We start from the raw sequence: 20,818 nt of genomic DNA on the forward strand, positions 1-20,818 counted from the left end.
TGCTGGAGTGTGACAAAAAGAAAGAATGCCAGAAGGGTGGTGGCGAAGCTGTAACTCCAGGAGTGGAAATAGAGGCTGTAAACACACAACACGCTTCAGTGCGCAGGGGCTGGCCGCGTGGGTGCTCTGGGCGCGAGAGCACCACCCTCCACCCCTCTCCTCCACCCTACTCCACCCTGCCCCACCCTTCTTTCCTCCTGGAGTGAGGCTCTTGCAGAAATGCGGCCACGTCCCCGCCCCCCCTGCCGAGACCCAGGGAGAGCGGCCAAAGGCGAGGTGCTGGCCGGGCAAAATGGTAGGGACTTACTTTGGGGTTCCGCGCCTCCGAAGTCATCCTCTCCTTGCAGCCCCTGCCAGGGCCAGCGCGCGCACGGGGTCCTCGCTGCCTCGCGCCACCAACGGAGCCCGGGGAGACTTAGGGAGATGCCGGTACACTCGATATTACTAATCTTAAGGGTGCGAGGGAGTTAGCCAGTGGCGGGAGTGGTGGTAAAAATCTAAAACCCTCCTTTCCCCTCATTCGCACGAGCGTCCCTCGCCCAGCCTTAGCGATATCAGGGGCAATGGTTTTCTTGTTTCTCCCTTTTGGTTTCTCCCAGCTGCTTGTCCCAGACCCCACCCAGCGGCTCCACCCCATCCACTGCTACACATTCTGTCAATCACCAGCCCCTTTAAAGCTGCATCACACAACTTGGCTTTTCTCCCTCTTTGATGGGCGGACAGAATCCTGGAGCCTTTTTAACAATGCCTCGGACCTTTTTGTTGGGTTTACGAAGCTGGGGTTAGCCCCTAATGAATGCCTCTCCTACCTACCTCAGTCCTGAAGCTTGCCCACTCTACCCGACCCAAACTCCTTCCGGCCAAGCCAGGCCCAGACCCACCACACCCTACCCGGGCTCTTAACTTTGTTTCTGGTGAAAGCTCTTCCTCATCCAGTCAGAACTCCAAGAAAGTTCCTGTAACGCCCTCCTTGGCACCGCCCACTCTCGTGCACTGAGGGGGCTTAAATGCTCTCCTGGCATTGGGGCTTCTCCAGTTCTGCCTGTCTTCACCTTTCATCCTTGTGAGTCTCCAGATTTCTGACTAGAATGGAAAAAGAGACAGTAGTGAGTCCCAGACATCTGTGTGATAACCTTTAACAAGCTATAAAAAGCTTTCTAGTGCCATCACCCCACTCAACAAACAGGCAACTCCAAAGTCAGAGGACCACGAAGGCCCCAATGCCGCTGGCGTAAGGTGGAAGTCCACAGTGACCCACCAGAAATTACGCTTGCTGCTAGTCTCCGTTTCAGTTCGTGATACCACCTGGTTTCAGGACAAAAGACCATGGAGCCAACTTTGACCCTTTTACCCTCCCAGGTCACTTTCAGTTCTTCAAAATCCTTTTGTCTCCATCTTCAAATTATGACCGGGAGCCAACCACTTCTCACCGATGCCACTACTTCTGAGGCTCTGGCCCACTGCCGTCTCTCAACTAAACGCGGCAGATTTAAATGGCAAATCTGAACAAGAGGTAATAATTTTTTTTTAAATCTTCAATTCCCGTTGCATTTAGAATCCAAATTCTACCGGAAGGAAGATCTATCCCTCCCCACCTCCTTAATTTATAAGTAACGGTGTTCGAAGTGGTGGTATAGGCACGCCGGCGTTTTTTAGTTCAGTATGCTAAGATCGGTCTCATGCTTTGGCCTGCGTTACCTTTCTGTTTGTTTCTATCCATAGTGAACTCTCATATCCTACGAAACTCAAAAGAACCTTTTTCTGACCTGACAGCCAAGAGTAACTCACAGAACACAGGACAATAAAATGGGACCTAATCCCATCTTATTTGTACCACAATACCTATCACAATTCCAGTGAATGGGATTTGCAAGTTTGTACCAGCAGCAGCTTGGTGACAGCAGGGACTTACCTATCCTTAGCATACCGAATAGTGGTTGCCATATAGTGTGAAGCCAATTTGTTTAAAAATATTATGGGCAGCATCTTAGAAGATGTATTGGATATTTATCTATGTTTATTTATTATAGTTATTATTATTAGAAACAGGGTTACCCTCTGCTGTCCTGGAACTTGCTCTGTAGACCAACCTGGCCTTCAACATGGCCACTGCCTCCCAAGTGCTGGATTAAAGATGTGACCGTTGCTCTGCTCATTCATTCTTCTAAGCGAGTTGACCAAACACCCTTAATTTGGCCAGGTACATTGAAAGTTTATAATAGCAAACTAGATGAAGACTGGCTAACATTCAAGGCATTCATGGCCTGGAGACTTGGGCCTGGTAACATTTGGGGGTTTTTTGTTTTGTTTTGTTTTGTTTTGTTTGGGGAGTTTGGGGTTTTGGTTTTGATTTTTTTGGGGGGGTTGGTTTTTTGAGACAGGGTTTCTCCATGTAGCCTTGGCTGTCCGAGACTTCCTTTGTAGACCAGGCTGTCCTTGAACTCACAGCGATCCGCCTGCCTCTGCCTCCTGAGTGCTGGGATTAAAGGCATGTGCCACCATGCCCAGCTCGGACCTAGTAACATCTGTAAGCAAAATAATACTGTTCACAACATATGATGGCTGAGCAACTGTGAACCTGTTGATAATGGCTTAATAAATGATAAACTGATATTTGAACCTGAAAATCCTAAAAGACAACCCCAAAGCGCACTGATAGCATGCCACAGCTATTACCAATTAACTTTAAAGTTAGCCCAAGGTAAGGGTTTTTTTGTTTTTTGTTTTTTGTTTTTTTTTTTTCTTTTTTTGATTTTTCGAGACATGGTTTCTCTGTGTGTAGCTTTGCCTGCCTGCCTCTGCCACATGCGCCACCACTGCCCAGCCAGGGAAAAGTCTTTTTTTTTTTTTTGAGACAGGGTTTCTCTGTGTAGTCTTGATTGTCCTGGACTAACTTTGTAGACCAGGTTGGCCTCGAACTCACAGCTATCCGCCTGCCTCTGTCTCCCAAGTGCTGGGATTAAAGGCAGAGGCTACCAAGCCTGGCTGCCAAGGTAAAGTCTTAAATACAGGGTGCTTGCTCTTAGAAGACTATTTTTATTGAGACTAACAAGCCTTATGCCCTTGTACTGGTGAAAGAATGTGGGTGCCCTTGCTAACCTTGCATCAAGGTCAGAGTTTATAAAATCTCTTGAAAAGTCCATCTTGTACATACCTAATGACCTTTATTTGCCATTCTTTTTTCCCCCAAGACAGGTTTCTCTGTGTAATCTTAGCTGTCCTGAACTTGTTTTGTAGGGCAGGCTGGCCTCGAACTCACATCAATCTGCCTGCCTCTGCCTCCTGAGTGCTGGGATTAAAGGCGTATGCCACCATGTCCAACTATTTGCTTTCCTATCATCTCTAACAAATTAACATTCAGCAAATTGGCTTGTTTGTTCTTCCTAACATCATACTTAACTACAAGTTTAGTTAAGAAATACAATGGGAGCGGGGTGGTGGTAACGCACGCCTTTAATCCCAGCACTTGGGAGACAGAGCCAGGCAGATCGCAGTGAGTCTGAGGCCAACCTGGTCTACAAAGTGAGTCCAGGACAGCCAGGGCTACAAAGGGAAACCCTGTATAGGGGGAAAAAAAGAAATACAATGGAAAAGTATTTGTTTTCATAGCCCTACTACCAAAGTTCATATCCCAGCTTTAACATTTCTTCTGTGTTGTGGTTTGGACAAGTAATCCAACCTCCCAGAGCTTCTATATTCTCATCTGAAAATAACAATAATAATAAAATAATAATAATAATAATAATAATAGCAGGTAAGTCATTGTGAGGTTTTACAATTAAATGAATACATACTAGGGGTGTGAAAAAATATAATCTGATTACAAAGTAATAGTTAGATGGGTCTAAGTTTCAAAACAAACAAACTGCTAGGCGGTGGTGGCACACACTTTTAATCCCAGCACTTGGGAGGCAGAGGCAGGTGGATGGCTGTGAGTTCAAGACCAGCCTGGTCTACAATGCGAGTCCAGGACAGCCAAGGCTACACAGAGAGTCCCTGGCTCGGAAAAAAACAACAACAACAAAAATAAAACAAAACAAAATTGTGTTCCCTGGGATTATTAGGAATCTTAAGTGAGTAATCAGCCACCAGGTGCAAATCCTAAAAGACAACCCAAAAGCACGCCTCTAGCAGGCCACAGCTTCTACTAATTAACCCTAAATTAGCCCGAGGGTAAAGTATCTAGACAGATAGTCTAAGGGATAAGAAAGGCAAGTTGAGGGCCAGATGTGGTGGCGCACGCCCTTAATTCCAGTACTCGGGAGGCAGAGGCAGGCAGATCTCTGTGAGTTCAAGACCAGCCTGGTCTACAAAGTGAGTTCAGGCCAGCCAGGGGTACACAGAGAAACCCTGTCTCGAAAAAAGCAAAACAAACAAAAAGAATGGATGAAAAATGAAGTTCTGTCTTGCCAGTTTAGTAGCCCCAGACTAATTCAAATCCTGATTTTTCTGATCTTCCTTTACTTTCCAACGTTTTCGACTATAGATATTTAGATGCTGCCTTATTAATAAGCTCCTTAGGAGTTTGGCCTGTATCTTGTTTATCTTCAAACACTTTGCAGTGACTAATACAGAGATTTGGCATGTTGAACTAACTATATATGGTACTTCATTTAGTCATGTAGCAAACACAAAAATAGATTCCGGATCAATGTGAAAGGCAGCTGTGCTATAGTGGAAAGTGTTAGGTCTCAGATACCTGAGGCAAATGGCTAACTGAGGTGCCTAGTAACATATCAAAGTTTAGCTAGACAGTTCTCTTAGCATCACTCAGTACCTGTGGCTCCTCCCAGAACTTCTCACCCCGCCCCCTACATTAAACCTCTCCCTTCCAGAGGCTGGTCTTTCATTTTCCTTCCCCAAGCCTGACTCCTATATAATTCAGCCATTTTGGCTACACTATGTTGGCCTCTTGGCCCAGGCTGTTAGTCTGCTCTCAGTCTGCCAGCCATTTTCAGCTGGGACTCTTCCCTTTCCTTACTTCAAACACTTTGGTGACTAATACAGAGATACATTAAAAATCTTGTACTTTAGGAATCATGTAGTCTTATTTCATTGTTTTCATTCAGAAAGAAGACTGGGTTTGTATTTGTAAGAAAATCTCTAGGTGCCCGGAATCTCATTTACTAGCCATGTAACACAGAAATATGGAGTGAAGCCGGGCGTGGTGACGCATGCCTTTAATCCCAGCACTCGGGAGGCAGAGGCAGGCAGATCGCTATGAGTTCGAGGCCAGCCTGGTCTACAAAGTGAGTCCAGAACAGCCAGGGCTACACAGAGAAACCCTGTCTCGAAAAAAGAAAGAAAGAAAGAAAGAAAAAAATATGGAGGAAAATAATGTTATTATCAGGCTTCTCTATGTATACCCTAAGTTAGCTAAAAAGGTAGAGACTTAACTGGGCATATGGTGGTGCACGCCTTTATTCCCAACACTTGGGAGGCAGAAGCAGGCAGATTGCTGTGAGTTCGAGGCCAGCCTGGTCTACAAAGCGAGTCAAGGACAGCCAAGGCTACACAGAGAAACCTGTCTCGAAAAAAAAGGGGGGGTAGAGACTTTGGTTACAAAGCATTTCTTGTAGAAAAAAATAGAGACCTCTGATAGCTCTTGACATTAAAAAAAAAAACACCAATTTTTTTGTTGTTGTTGCTTTTGTTTTGTTTTCGTTTTTGGTTTTTCGAGACAGGGTCTCTCTGTGTAGCCTTGGCTGTCTTGGACTTGCTTTGTAGACCAGGCTGGCCTCAAACTCACAGCAATCCGCCTGCCTCTGCCTCCCAAGTGCTGGGATTACAGGTGTGCGCTACCACCACCTGGCTTGCAGTTTTCTTAATCAGATTATTTGAACTAGGGAGGCTTGCCCTAAATTTGGTCTACACTTTCTAGTGGCAGCCCAGATAAAAAAGGACATTGAAGAAGGAAAATGGTTTTTGCCTGCTTGTCCTTGTCCTTGCTGGCAAGTACATCTGTCTTGTTGCTGTGACATTCCTTCAACAATTTTAGAACCAACTTCTTCAAGATTTCAACATAGACTGAAGACCATCAGCTCTCTAGAAATCCTCTGGGCCTTCACTACCAGATTAGAACTGCTGAGACACCCAGCCTCACAGACTGAACAACTACTGAGGCCTTTTCCAGTGTGAGGCAGCTGCTATTGGACTACCTTGACCACATTCTGTAAGCCAATCTAATAAATGAATTTCTAGCCATACTGTTCCTTTAGAGAATTCTGACTAGTACATGAAGTATACAATTTTAACACAGTCCCTTTCTATTCTGTAGCAACTGTGCAGTCCTAGGCACACTACTTAACATCACTGAGTCTCTACTTTCCTCATCTTTAAAATGGAGATAATAATGCCAAGACTGGTTGATATCTATGGGAGGCCTTGCCTTTTCTGAGGAAGGGAGGAGGGGGGATGTGGGGAGAGAGATGAAATGAATGGACTGGGAGGAGACAAGGGAGGGGGAGCTAGGATAAGGGTGTAAATAAATAACTTAATTTTTTTGAGACAGGGTTTCTCTGTGTAGCCTTGGCTGTCCTAGACTCACTCTGTAGACCAGGCTGGCCTCAAGCTCACTGTGATCCACCTGCCTCTGCCTCTCGAGTGCTGGGATTAAAGGCATGCGCCACCACTGCCTGGCTATAACTTAATTTCAAAAAGGAAAAAAAACTATAAAAAATTTTTTTAAAAGAACATTATAACTGTCAAGCAGGGGCATGATAATAGAAACTACTTCAGGATTGAATTCTAATCATCTTTTCTGCTCAACTTATTTATTTTTGGTTTTTCCAGACAGGGTTTCTCTGTATAGCCTTGGATGTCCTGGACTTGCTTTGTAGACTGGGGTGGCCTCGAACTCCCAGCCACAGTGCTGGGATTAAAGGTGCATATTACCATGCCTGGCTGGGTGATGGTCTTAAATTGTGTTCTATTGTGGTCTCTCAGACCTTACAGTCACTGACCTCCCTTGGTGTAGGTCACAAATGTTCTACTTCTCGGTAAAGTACTCAATTTTTCCTTGTCTTAATTGATTCATAATTATTTGCAGAAATTCATGGGCCACAGTGTGATAACTCTGTGTATCAAATCAAGACAACCTGAATTTCTTTTTTTTTTTTTCTTTTTCCTTTTTTAAAGAAATTTTATAGGGGCTAGAGAAATGGTTCAGTAGTTAAGAGCATTGTCTGTTCTTCCAAAGCACCCAGGTTCAATTCCCAGCACCTACATGGCAGCTCACAACTGTCTGTAACTCCAGTTGCAGAGGATCTGGCACCCTCAGAGGCAAAACACCAAAGATAAATGATTTTTTAAATTAAAAATAAAAAAATATTTATCAATAATTTCATGTTATCAGTCTGCCACTCACAGATCTAACTCCCCAAACAGGTCTCTAAGAAACAATTTGAGAAGCACTAGTAACCCCCCCAAAAAAAATCAAATAAAAGAAAAATATTCTTAGGTACAAAGTGACTCATAAAAAGAAAGGTCACAAGCGTGGCAGTGTAAAGCAGTTAATTTGAGAACCAGGAAGGCTGAGACAGGAGGGACTCTCCAAGTTTCTAGCTAGCCTGGATGAGAAATGAAATCCTAGATCAAGAAAACAAAACCAAAAGGAAAATAATCCAGAAAAAAAATGTTTGTAGCCAGGCGTGGTGGTGCACCCTTTACTCCCAGCACTCAGGAGGCAGAAGCAGGCGGATCTCTGTGAGTTCAAGACCAGCCTGGTCTACAAAGGGAGTCCAGGACAGCCAAGACTACACAGAGAAACCCTGTCTCAAAAAAACAAAAAAAAAAAAAAGGTTGTTCTGGTGCTTTATACTGGCCTGTAATCAGCCTTTGGGAAGTGGAGACAAGCAGATGGAAGTCACCTTCTGCTACGTATTGACTTGATAACTAGCCTGGGGGGTACAGGTGACCTCTGTTGGGTGGAAGGGAGTGGGGTGTGTTAAAAGACTTGGAACCAGGCCTGGAGAGATGGCTCAGAGGTTAAGAGCACTGACTGCTCCTCCAGAGGTCCTGAGATCAATTCCCAGCAACCACGTGGTGGCTCACAACCATCTATAATGTGATCTGGTGCTTGCTTCTCGCCTGCAGGTGCACATGCAGCCAGAGCACTGCGTACATAATAAGTAAATAAATCTTAAAAAAAAAAAAAAAGAATTGGAACCACAACCTCCAGCCTGTGGGGTGTGGCCCTGCAGGGTTTATAGGAAGCCCTGGGACAACCTGAATTTCTACTTCTTCAGACACTTACCATGTCTATGTGTTGGGACACTTTGGGAGCCTCTTTTCTTTTTAAAACATTTTTGCATTTATTTATTTTATAGGTATGAGCATTCTGTCTGAGTGTATGTATGTACATCAAAGGCACCCACGATAATGTGATAACGCATGTGATGTCAGAAGAGGACTTTGGAACTACAGTTATGGATGGTTGCATGCTACTGAGTGGGTGCTGGGACTTGAACCCCAGTCCTCTGCAAGAACAGTAAGAGCTCTAAACTTCTGGGCCATCTCTCCAACTGCTCAGATTGTTCCAGGGATCCGGTGGGTCCATTGTACCTCAGAAAAGCATGCAGACTGCAGTACCCACCCAGCGCTTAAAGGAATTCCAGGGAATCTGGACTTTGTACATGTGAACTGGATATGGTGGTACTCCTCCTAGGAAGGCTAAGGAGCAGAGTCATGAATTTAAGGACAGGGTAGTTAACACAGACTTTCTCAAAAAAATAAAAATAAAAACTCTGAATAAATACACTTAAAAGAATATCATATTGCCTGGCGCTGGTGGCGTATGCCTTTAACCCCAGCACTCGGGAGGCAGAAGCAGGTGGATCGCTGTGAGTTCGAGGCCACCCTGGTCTAGAGAGTGAGTCCAGGACAGCCAAGGCTACACAGAGAAACCCTGTCTTGAAAAACTAAAAAAAAAAAAAAAAAAAAAGTATCGTATCATATCAAAATTTTAACTGCAAATATGGATCTCTTTCTCTCATCTTTTCTAGACAGGGTTTCTCTGTGTAGCCTTGGCTGTCCTGGAATTACTTTGTAGACCAGGCTGGCCTCACACTCACAGAGATCAGTCTGCCTCTGCCTCCCGAGTGCTGGGATTAAAGGCACGTGCGTGTGCTAACACACCCAACTGTCCTTACTTCTTTTTAAGCAAACACATTTTGATGGTTAGTTCTGTTGTAGAATTTGAATGTAAGAAATAGGAAAAATATGGACAAAGAGACACAAAGAAAAGCAACACAGTGTTTGTGTTGAAGTTTTAAGAACAATCAATCTAACAAAGTCTGCAATATTATGTTTGCAAAGTGGTTAATGACATGAAGAAGGACTTCAAATATAATACTAAAGCAAAACTCCATTAAAATAGCTTATAACTGCTGAGTTCAGTTCTCCTGTGTAAAAAGTCCATAGAAACTGTGTAGAAGCATGCCTCTGTTAGCCTCAGTGAGATTATCTGTGGGTTGTTGTTTTTGGCTTTTTGGGTTTTTGTTTTTGCTTTTGCTTTTTGTTTTGTTTTTTTTTTGGGGGGGAGTTTTTGTTTTGTTTTGCTTTGTTTTTGTCTCAGTCATGATCTTTCTCATTTTTTCCAGACTTTAGAAAATATAATCAAGAGAAAATTCAATTGCAGGCAGTTGCCTATGTGGCCACTAGATGGGAATATAGAATGAAGAATGTAGAAATATTGTTCTTAATTAAAAAGTGGGGTAGAAATTCAGGTAATTTCAAATGAAGAATTCATAAATGTCAGCTATTTTCACAGGCCGTAAGCTTCTCAAACTGCCTCTTCTTCCAAACACCTACCATTTCCGCAGTGCTTGAGAGAAGGAGCTGAAATGACCTTTGTGAACATTTACCACCTGGTGAACGTTAACTCAGGCAACAATTGTCAATGATTTCTTGTGATAAAAGTTACCACGGGGCTGGAGAGATGGCTCAGAGGTTAAGAGCACTGTCTGCTCTTCCAGAGGTCTTGAGTTCAATTTCCAGCAACCACATGGTGGTTCACAGCCATCTATAATGAAACCTGGTAGCCCCTTCTGGCATGCAGGCATACAGGCAGGTAGAACATTGCATACATAATAAATAAATCTTTTTAAAAAAATTTTAAAAGCCGGCTGTGGTGGCACATGCCTTTAACCTAGGAGGCAGAGGCAGCCAGATCTCTGTAAATTTGAGGCCATCCTGGTCTACAAAGCAAGGCCAGGACAGCAAAGGAAACACAGAGAAACCCTGTTTTGAAAAAAATTATGAAAATAAAGTTACCACAGCCCAACAGCAAAGTTGCACTGCATGCAAATTTGACTTGTGAAAATTAACAGAGCAGCATATAAATTGTTAGGCATGAAATTTGCAATAATAGAGTCTTCTCCCATTGAAAACTGTAAAAAAGCAGAGTGTGGTATCACTCTCAGGAGGCACATGCAGGAGAATCTCTGAGTTGGAGGCCAGCCTGGTCTACAGAGCGAGGTCCAGGACACCCAAGGCTACAACAGAGAAACCCTGTCACAAAAAAAAAAAAAAAAAAAAAAACAAATCAAAAGAACAACAACAACAACAACAACAAAATGAAAGAAAGAAAGACAAAACAAAAAAGAATCCAAGAACCTAAATCTCAAAATCAGGGCCTAAAGGAAAAACAAACTATTGCACACAGTCACTCCACTAAGCTGGTAAATGCAGATACCATACCTTTGTTCTTTGTCTGTATCCTGTGATTTGTGTACCTTGTGACTTCTAGGAATGATCTTGGTGGTATTTTTTTTTTTTTTTTTGGTATTATAGTTACTATAGATAAGATTTGAGCCAGGCATGGTGGCACAGGCCTTTAATCCCAGCACTCAGGGAGGCAGAGGCAGGCGGATCGCTGTGAGTTCGAGGCCAGCCTGGTCTACAAAGTGAGTCCAGGACAGCCAAGGCTAACACAGAGAAACCTTGTCTTGAAAGAAAAAAAAAAAGAAAGAAAAGAAAAGATTTGAAACAATGTGATTCTACATTAAAAGCAAGTGTTAGTGCTGAAGCAAAAATCAAATGTATGAAATACTACAGCTCTGGAAGAGAGCTTACCTTGCACACATGATGTTCCAAGTCCAATTCCCAAAGAGTTCTAAACATTGGTGCCATTTTTTCTTCATCCTGAGCGATACAGAATTAAAGGTTAGGTTTTTCAAATGCCAGGATTGCAAACTCCAGAAGTTAATTTTCTTTGTTTGTGTGTTTGTTTTTTGAGACGTGGTTTCTCTGTGTAACAGCTCTGGCTGTCCTGGAACTTGCTCTGTAGTCCCAGCTGGCCTCAAACTCACAAGGATCCACCTGCCTCTGCCTCCCAAGTGCTGAGATTAAAGGCCTGCACCGCTGCCACCACCACCCCATCCAAAAGTTAAATTTTAAGCACAGATCTTCAATGGTTAAAAAGCTTTGGAAAAACATACACTTAAATGAATAAACTGCTGAGAACATAGTAGGTAGCTTTCAGAGAAAACTAATTCTAGAAAAATACATTATTTTCAAAATTCTACCCAGAAAAAAAAAAAAAAGGTAACAAAAAACCAGCAATAAGCAATAGGCCAGGTATGATGGCACACACCTGTAATCCCAACACTAGGAAGGCAGAGTCAGGCAGATCACTGTGAGTTCGAGGCCAGCCTGGTCTACAAAGTGAGTCCAGGCAGCCAAGGGTACACAGAGAAACTCTGTCTCGAAAAACCAAAAACAACAACAACAAAAACCCCAACCCGGCAATAGTAATCAGTATTAGCATACCATGGACACTTCTGGCTATGGACCACATCTAAGGAATGAGTCAATTCCACATACATCTGTGATGGAGTGCTACGCCAGAGAAAGATCAAACAAGCCCTTCTGCTGGGGAGGCTCCTTGTCTAGAGGCAGCCTTACAGAATTGATTAGGACACCCATTGTCAGCTACCTAGGGAAAATGGATCTGAGGAGAGCTGCGAACAATTATTGACTTGCGTTAGGCATTTGAAAGGGCAAATCTGATAAACTTTTTGTTTGCTAAGAATATCATTCAAGATTGTAGTGCTGATCCTTGCAGCTATTCAAGTGTGCAAAGTAGCAGGATGTTTCTTCTCTTCAGTACTCTAGATAAAGGCATTTTCACAGCCTGTCACTGATTAATGGATACTGAATTGTTGCCATTAAGTAAACTTTACTTAGCCGGGCGAGGAGGCACACACCTTCAATCCCAGCACTGGGAGGCAAAGGCAGGCCGATCTCTATGAGTTGGAGGCCAGGCTGGTCTACAAAGTGAGTCCAGGACAGCCAGGACTACAAGAGAAACCCTGTCTCGAAAAACCAAACCAAAAGAAACAAACAAAAAAATTAAACTTGACTTTTCATTTTTCATGTGTGCTTCATACAAGTAATTTTTTTTATTTTTGGTTTTTTGGTTTCTCGAGACAGGGTCTCTCTGTGTAGCCTTGGCTGTCCTGACTCACTTTGTAGACCAGGTGGGCCTCAAACTCACAGTGACCCACCTGCCTCTGCCTCCTGAGTGCTGGGATTAAAGGTGTGCGCCACCACGACTGACCCACGAGTAATTTTTTTAAATTGGAGTTTTCCATTTAATTAATAATGGTGAATAAATTTCTGTTACTGTTTATGTATTTTGAGTTAAACTGCCTAAAATATGATTTGAAAAATGATACATGTTTATACTTTGAACTGGAAGCAATCTAAGATATAGGTTTTATTTGCATGTTGCCTTTTTTTTTTTTTTTTTTTTTTTTTTGGTTTTTTGAGACAAGGATTCTTTGTGAAGCCTTGGCTGTCCTGGACTCACTTTGTAGACCAGTCTGGCCTCGAACTCACAGCAATCCACCTGCCTCTGCTTCCCAAGTGCTAGGATTAAAAGCGAGCGCCATCACCACCTGGCAGCCTGCTGCTATATTTTTAAGGACAGATGTTGCTTTAAGAAGTAATTATGTCACAAATTTTGGGAATTCCTTGTTTTTAATAGCTGAGTAGTATTCCGTAGTGTAAATATACCACAGTTTCTTGATCCATTCTTCTACTGATGGACACTTAGGCTGTTTCTAGGTTCTGGCTATTATGAATAAGGCTGCTATGAACATGATTGAGCAAATTTTCTTGTTGTGTGCTGGAGCATCTTCTGGGTATGTTCCAAGGAGTGGAATAGCTGGGTCTTGAGGAAGCCCTATTCCCAGTTTTCTGATATAGCACCAAATAGATTTCCAAAGTGGCTGTACTAGTTTGCATTCCCACCAGCAGTGAAGTAGAAATGATCATAATGAGTGAGTTAACCCAGAAGCAGAAAGAGTCAAATGGTATATACTCACTTATATCAGGACACTAGCCCAAGGGATATGTCCCATGAACATCTTCACTTACCAGGAAAGTGGGACAGAGGGGAGGACATCCTATTGGGACTCTAGGTGAGAGAAGCATGGGAGAATTGGGAAATAGAAGGATCCAGAGGGTCCTAGAAACCTACAAGAAGAACATTATGATGGGCAGATCTGGGCCCAGGGGTCTGGCTCAAACTATGGCACCAGCCAAGGACAATACGTGCAGTAAACTTTGAACCCCTACCTAGATCTAGCCAATGGTCAGGACCTTCTCCACAGTTGAGTGGAGAGTGGGGTATGACTTTCACATGGACTCTGGTGCCTCATATTTGACCACATCCCCTGGATGGGGAGACCTGGTGGCACTCAGAGGAAGGATAGCAGGCTACCAAGAAGAGACTTGATACCCTATGAGCATATACAGGGGGAGGTAATCCCCCTCAGGAACAGTCATAGGGGAGGGGAATAAGGGGAAAATGGGAGGGAGGGAAGAATGGGAGGATACAAGGGATGGGATAACAATTGAGATGTAATATGAATAAATCAATAAAATATGTATTTTTTAAAAAGAAGTAATTATGATGTTCTTCTTGTAGGTGTGTATGACCCTCTGGGTCCTTCTATTTCCCCATCTCCTATATTTCTCTTACCAAGAGCCTCTATAGGATGTCCTCACATCTATCCCAATCCCCTGGTATATGAAGACTTTCATGGGACATGGCTTTTAACATCATGATGGATGGATCGGGGCCCAGGGCGGTCTGCTCAAACTATTGTACTAACCAAGGACAATACAAATAGTAAACATCGAACCCCTCTCTGATATGCCCAATGGACAGGACATTCTCCACAGTTATGTGGAGAGTGGGGACTGACTTTGACATGAACTCTGGTGCTCCATATTTGACCACCTCCCTTTGGTGGGGAGGCCTGGTGGCACTCAAAAAAGAATAAGCAGGCTACCAAGATGAGACTTGATAGCCTATGACCATATAGTGGGGGAGGAGGTCCCCTTTGGTCATAGACCTAGGGGAGGGGAATGGAGTGAAATCGGGAGGGAGGGAGGAATGGGAGGATACAAGTGATGGGATAACAATTGAGTTGTAATCTGAATAAATTAATGAATTTTTTTAAAAAAGAGTAATTATGGGCTGGGCAGTGGTGGTGCACGTGTTTAATCCCAGCACTTGGGAGGCAGAGGCAGGCAGATTGCTATGAGTTTGAGGCCAGACTGGTCTACAAAGCAAGTCCAGAACAGCCAGGACTATAAGAGAAACCCTGTATCAAAAAACCAAACCAAAAGAAACAAACAAAAAAAGTAAACTTCACTTTTCACTTTTTAATGTGTGCTTCATACGAGTAATTTTTTGTTTTGTTTTTTGAGACAGGGTTTTTCTGTGTAGCCCTAGCTGTCCTGGACTCTCTTTGTAGACTCAGGCTGGCCTCGAACCCAGGAAAATCTGCCTGCCTCTGCCTCCTGAGCGCTGTGATTAAAGGCTTATGCCACCATGCCAGATTTAAGAAATATTTTTGTTTGTTCGTTTTTTTCAAGACAGGGTTTCTCTGTGTAACAGAGCCCTGGCTATCCTGGACTCTTTTTGTAGACCAGGCTGGCTTCAAACTCAGAGATCCACCTGCCTCTGCCTCCCAAGTGCTGGGGTTAAAGGCATGTGCCACCACCGCCGGGCAAGAAATATTTTGGGGGAGAGGGGTATATCAAGACAGGGTTTCTCTATGTAGCCTTGGCTGTTCTGGACTCGCCATGTAGACCAGGCTGGCCTCGAACTCATAAAGATCCACCTGCTTCTGCCTCCTGAGTGCTGGGATTAAAGGTGCGCTCCACCACGCCCAGCTTTAAGAAATAGTTTTATGGCAAAAAAAAAAAAAAAATCATTAACATAGCAGGGCATGGTGGTGCACAGCTTTAATCCTAACACTCAGAGGCAGAGACAGGCAGATCTCTGTGAGTTCGAGGCCAGCCTGGCTACAAAGTGAGTCCAGGACAGCCAAAGCTACACAGAGAAACCTGTCTCAGGGTTGGGGAGGGGGAGTGGGGGTGGGAGAAGAAATCATTAACGTTACAGTAGACAGCAGAGTAATTAGCGAATAAACCCTGTGAAGAACCACATACCATCAGCAGCACAATCTATGCTTTTTTGTGGTGGGAGTTGGTTTGTTGCGATGGGTTTTTCTGTGTAATAACCTTGGCTGCCTTGACTCACTTTGTAGACCAGGCTGGCCTTGAACTCACAGAAAACTACTTACCACCTGCGTCTGCCCCATGAGTGCTGATGTTAAAGCTGTGTGCCACCATGCCTGGCTCCTATGCTGTTTGTTTGTTTGTTTGTTTGTTTGTTTGTTTCGAGGCAGGGTTTCTCTGTTTAGCCTTGGCTGTCCTAGACCCACTTTGTAGACCAGGCTGGCCTCGAGCTCACAGCAATCCTGCCTCTGCCTCTGGAGTGCTGGTATTAAAGGTGTGCATCACCACGCCTGGCTACAACCCATGTTCTTAACAAACTCTTAGAGCCAATACTGCCGAAGAGTGGCTGGCAGTAGCACTGCAGCTAAACAACTCTGTAATTAATTAACGTGAATTCCAACAAGGAATCCTGCATTATCTTTAGTGTGGTCTCTTGAATAAAGGGGATGGGTAGTCTTATTGTGTCTACTTCAAGCATATGGAAACAGATTCAGAACGGTTAAAAACTTGCTCCAAATGCACAAGTTAAAATGTCCCATGTGGCACACTTGGCTGACCTCTCCATCTGTCCTTTTAGCATGATGTTTTCTTTACACCGTTGCCTCTGGAGAGCTAACTCAATCCATGGTTTCAGGTAGTCATTGCTTCATGTGTTTATTGTCGCATCTTAATTTCCTTGACTTTTTTCCTGGCCTTCATATCTCTACCCAGGCCTTGTATTACTCAGTTGCCTAAACCTGTATGCACCATCCAGGGTACTCTCTCAGTCTAACTACTCACGTCCAATCAGTGAGTTACTAAGTCATTTTGACTTCACCTCCAATACTTTAACATAAAATTGATGATGATGATGATGATGATGATGATGATGATGATGTGTTTGTGTGTGTTTCATGGTGTGCCTATGAGGCCAGAGGATATATTTGTATAATTGGTTCTCTCCTACTTTCATGTGAGTTTTGGGTATCACATTCAGGTTGCTAGGCTTTCAAGCCAATGCTTTTATCTGCTGAGTCATTTCCCTGAACTCGCTTCCGATAGTTCTGAAATCCGGCTCTTCTTTTTGACTCCCAGTTACTTGATCCTTTCATAAAGGATGAAAGGCAGTAAGTCCTCCACTCTATCTTCCTAGGGCTCCCCTTTGCCCTATATTTCAGGCACAAGAAATCATTGTTTTTCTAAATGTAATGGAAGAGGCATTTGTCTCATGCCTGTGTCTTATCTCTCGCTCTCTCTATATATCCAATATATATAAATATTCAGTAACAATGTCTATTCATATAGTGGCTGCAGGAAGTAAATATATGAATATATGCCAGGTCCTGCACAGCTAGGACCTCGAAATATGTCTGGGACAGCGAGGGAGAGAAGAAAGGACACAATGAAGAAACAACAGATACATATACAGAGAGCTGGGATCAAATGAATTATGCTGGCTCTGATAGATATCCACTGCACCTATTATGCACAGCAGAATGAGGAGGGGGTTAATGTCTCTCAGTGCTGAAGTCTCAGGCTGTAAACACCTGGCAGGATGAGGACCAAGCTGCTGTTGATGCTTTCTGTACCTGTCAGCATTGGTAACTGAACACCATTTCACTGATGTCATTTCCATGGGTCCGAGGCACTGGGGTCCTTGACATGACTGTGTTCATATTAACAACACATGTAAACTCAGGGCTTCCTGCACTCCCCACATGCACTCCCCACATCTCCCATCCTTAGTTGTTCAGGATCAAGCTTCATATTAGTCCAGTGCAGCTGAATGCAATGCTTGACACCTCACTGTAAGAATAATAAGAAAGAAGAGCATACCAGCCACTGTGCCCAAGAAAAACAAAAAGAATATTTTAACAAGTTAAAGGGAGGGAGCCTTGAAACGCCTCAAAGATCGTTTTTACAATATTAGCAAGAGAAACAACTTGATCATAGGCCTTTTGGGTTGCTAGGATATGCTGACATAATTGGGCCACATCTGTGCTATCTATCATTATTGTGGATGCAAACACTCAGCTAATTCCAAAATATAGTCTGCTCTCATTATCAGGAGCTGCTGTCATATGTATGTATTAGTAATCCTTGTGATATATCAAATTCTATCCAAATTTCAAGGTTGCACCCCACCCTGAATAATTAAATAGAGCCCAGGTGATTAGAGGACTTCCCTCAAAATGGAAAGAGTCATTCGGTATGGAACAATGTGATCAAACCACTTAATGAAAAGCAGTGGCAAGCAGCTGTGGTGGCTCACGCCTTTAATCTCAGCACTCAGGAGGCAGTCAAACAGATCTCTGTGAGTTCGAGGCCAGCCTGTTCTACAAAGTGAGCCTAAGACAGCTAAGACTACACAGAGAAACCCTGTAGAAAGAAAGAAAGAAAGAAAGAAAGAAAGAAAGAAAGAAAGAAAGAGGGAGAGGAAGGAAGAAGAAGAAAGCAAAACAGTGGCCCGGAGATGTAGGTCCAGTAGGCTTCCTTCTTGACCTGCATGAATATAATTACCAGACACATCAGAAGTATAGCTCCTGGGTTACTTCCCAACCCCAGGCCTTTAGAACTTTCCTCTGCTCTCCCACTGTCACCAGGCCGAAGGGGATGCTAAAGGAGATAAAGCCAAGGTGAAGGAGGAGCCACACAGAAGATCTGCAAGGATGTCTGCTAAACATGCTCCTCCAGAGCAAGAGCCCAAGCCTAAGAAGGGAGAGACGGTACCCAAGGGGAAGAAGGGGAAAGCTGATGCTGGTAAGGATGCGAATAATCCTGCAGAAAATGGAGACGCCAAAACAGACCAGGCACAGGAAGCCGAAGGTGCTGGAGATGCCAAGTGATATGTGTGCATTTTTGATAACTGTGTACTTCTGGTGACTGTACAGTTTGAAATACTTTTGTTTTGGTTTTGTGAGACAGGGTTTCTCTGTGTAGCCTTGGCTGTCCTGGACTCATTTTGTAGACCAGGCTGGCCTCAAACTCACACAGATCCTCCTGCCTTTGCCTCCCGAGTGCTGGGATTAAAGGCATGTACCACCACATCTGGCTTCCCTGAGGGTTTTAAGGAATGTCCATGTTTGGAGCCATTTTATGTTGGACACAAAAGTTTTTAAATGCAGTTATAAGTAGGAGCATTGCCTTCCTCCACCTCCTCCTTCTCTTCTTCTTTTTAATTTATTCTAATCTCATATATTACATCCTGACCACACTGTCTCCTCCTTTCTCTTCTCCCAGTCCCTCCTCACCCTCTCTCCTCTCCCCCAGATCCACTCCTCCTTTCCCTTCACAAAGGGCCAGGCCTCCCTGGGACATCTCCCAAATAGAGCACCAGCCATCAGAAGGCACTGGGGAAGGTTCGTGAAGGCAAATTAGGTAAGGTAATGAGCAAGGATATGTGCTGTAGCCTCCTCCCCTGTGTGAGCAGAGCCATAAACAAAATGGGCATAAGTCTTAGCAGAAATATGCACACATTTCACTTTTCCCAAAGGAGGAGGCAGTGCCAAAGAGCACTGCAGCATAACCTTCTGGAGTTCACAGCACCATGCATGAAAAGACCATAGTGGGTGCCATGCTTAAGTATTGCCTAGCTCAGTCTCTGGAGATGGAAAGTTCCTTGTTGCAAAAAGAGGAGTTTAGATGGTACAGAACAGGATGACTTTTGTGGGCTTTGATGAAGACAGGCTTTGGAGCAGCAGGGGAGCAGTGCAGACTGTGATACTGAAGCACCAGCTAGCGCATGACCTTCAGCCAATGCCCAGGGAAACCCGAGTGTGAATGGATATGGCCAACATAGCAAGGACTCTGGTGATGACATGAGTTCCTGGGTCCTAAGGAAAAGCTGGTATCACTATTGATCAGTGTACTTGTCTCCAAGGCTTGCATTACTCCTACTGCACAGGAGCTGTCACTGTAAATGCTGATGGAGGCAAAAGGTCAGACCTTCTAAAACTATGAACACTACAAGGAGTTCTTGTCACTGAAGTGAGGTATAGGATGGTGATTGCACTTTAGAACCTGAGTAAGAGTGGTAGGTAAGTTGGGCACAGTAGTGCACGCCTTTAATCCCAGCACTTGGGAGGCAGAGGCAAGCAGATCTCTGTGAGTTCGAGGCCAGCCTGGTCTACAAAGGGAGTCCAGGACAGCCAAGGCTAATACAGAGAAACCCTGTCTTGAAAAAAAAAAAGGAGTGGTAAATAGGCAACTATGTCATTGCCAGAAGCATCTATAAAGATAGTTTTAGCCAGCTGGGCATGGTGGTGCATGCCTTTAATCTCAGTACTTGGGAGGCAGAGACAGGCAGATCACTGTGAGTTCAAAGCTAGCCTGGTCTACAAAGCAAGTCCAGGACAGCCAAGGATACACAGAGAAACCCTGTCTCGAAAAACAAACAAATGAAAAGACAGTTTTAGCCAAAGCAAGGGATTGAGACTATGTGACCTTGGGGGGAAAAAACAAACAATGTCTGGATGCTCAGTGCAGTATCTTGGATGGCAGGAGGTGAGAAGTAAGTCCTGACCAGGGTAATGAGCCAAAAGAACATCAGCAGGTGGTGGACTGTTGCCAGAGCCAATGCTGCTGAGCTCCTAAGCATGGGACAATTATGTCTGCTCCTTAGCATTCTGTAGTGCTTTTGTGTCCCTTTGAGATTAATTTTGCCACCAAATCATAATAAGTGTTCAAACTCCTGGTGGGAGGAAAATCTCAAATGTAACCATTCCCAAGCACCATAAAGTTTCCAGAGTACCCGTGAGGGTAGGTTCAGGATTACTGATGAAAGAGGTGCTGCCAGATCCCATCTCTGTATTATTGGACATGGTCACTGTCACTCTAGTAGAGCCATCCTATCCTCAGAAGGGATATTTCTTCTTAGCGTCTCTTTTTTTTTTTCAAGACAGGGTTTCTCTGTGTAGCCTTGGCTGTCCTGAACTCACTTTGTAGACCAGGCTGGCCTCGAACTCACAGAGATCCACTTGCCTCTGCCTCTGGAGTGCTGGGATTAAAGGCGTACGCCACCACCACCCAATCTAGCATCTCCTCTTAAAGGCTGAAGAAGTGGAGAAGATTACTGGGTTGTAAGGTTAAGTGAGGCTTTGAGCCAATTAAGAGCACTCAACAGTATGTGAAAATCATTAAGTTTTGAGACAATACTTATACATTTTTAGCTTTCTGAGGGTGTGCAGTTCACTCCTCTATAATTTTACCTAATATTGGTAAAACGTCTCTTGAGCTTCCTCTAAAGAAATTTTAAAACCGTAGGCCCAAAGACTGTTTTCTGAGGTAGACAAAAGTGGCTGAC

The 20,818-nt window shown here is 43.9% G+C and overlaps 2 protein-coding genes across 2 annotated transcripts in view; one reads left to right on the forward strand and one right to left on the reverse strand.

Moving 5' to 3' along the window:
• Klf8 (KLF transcription factor 8) overlaps positions 1 to 1,078 on the reverse strand; it is a 146,994-nt gene extending 145,916 nt beyond the window's left edge. Inside the window, exons 1-2 of the mRNA XM_051142495.1 lie at positions 814 to 1,078; positions 308 to 414 (exon numbers count right to left, since the gene is read on the reverse strand). The gene's annotated coding sequence lies outside the window, so the exon portion shown is untranslated. The remainder of the gene's footprint in view (positions 1 to 307; positions 415 to 813) is intronic.
• Positions 220 to 18,362, forward strand: LOC127184775 (non-histone chromosomal protein HMG-17-like). Its single transcript, XM_051141161.1, has 2 exons — positions 220 to 429; positions 18,120 to 18,362. The coding sequence occupies exons 1-2, from the start codon at positions 220 to 222 to the stop codon at positions 18,360 to 18,362; spliced, it is 453 nt and encodes a 150-aa protein (XP_050997118.1).
• The last annotated feature ends 2,456 nt before the right edge of the window (positions 18,363 to 20,818 follow it).

This window comes from Acomys russatus, chromosome X (assembly GCF_903995435.1).
Source record: "Acomys russatus chromosome X, mAcoRus1.1, whole genome shotgun sequence".
Taxonomy (NCBI): Eukaryota; Metazoa; Chordata; class Mammalia; order Rodentia; family Muridae; genus Acomys; species Acomys russatus.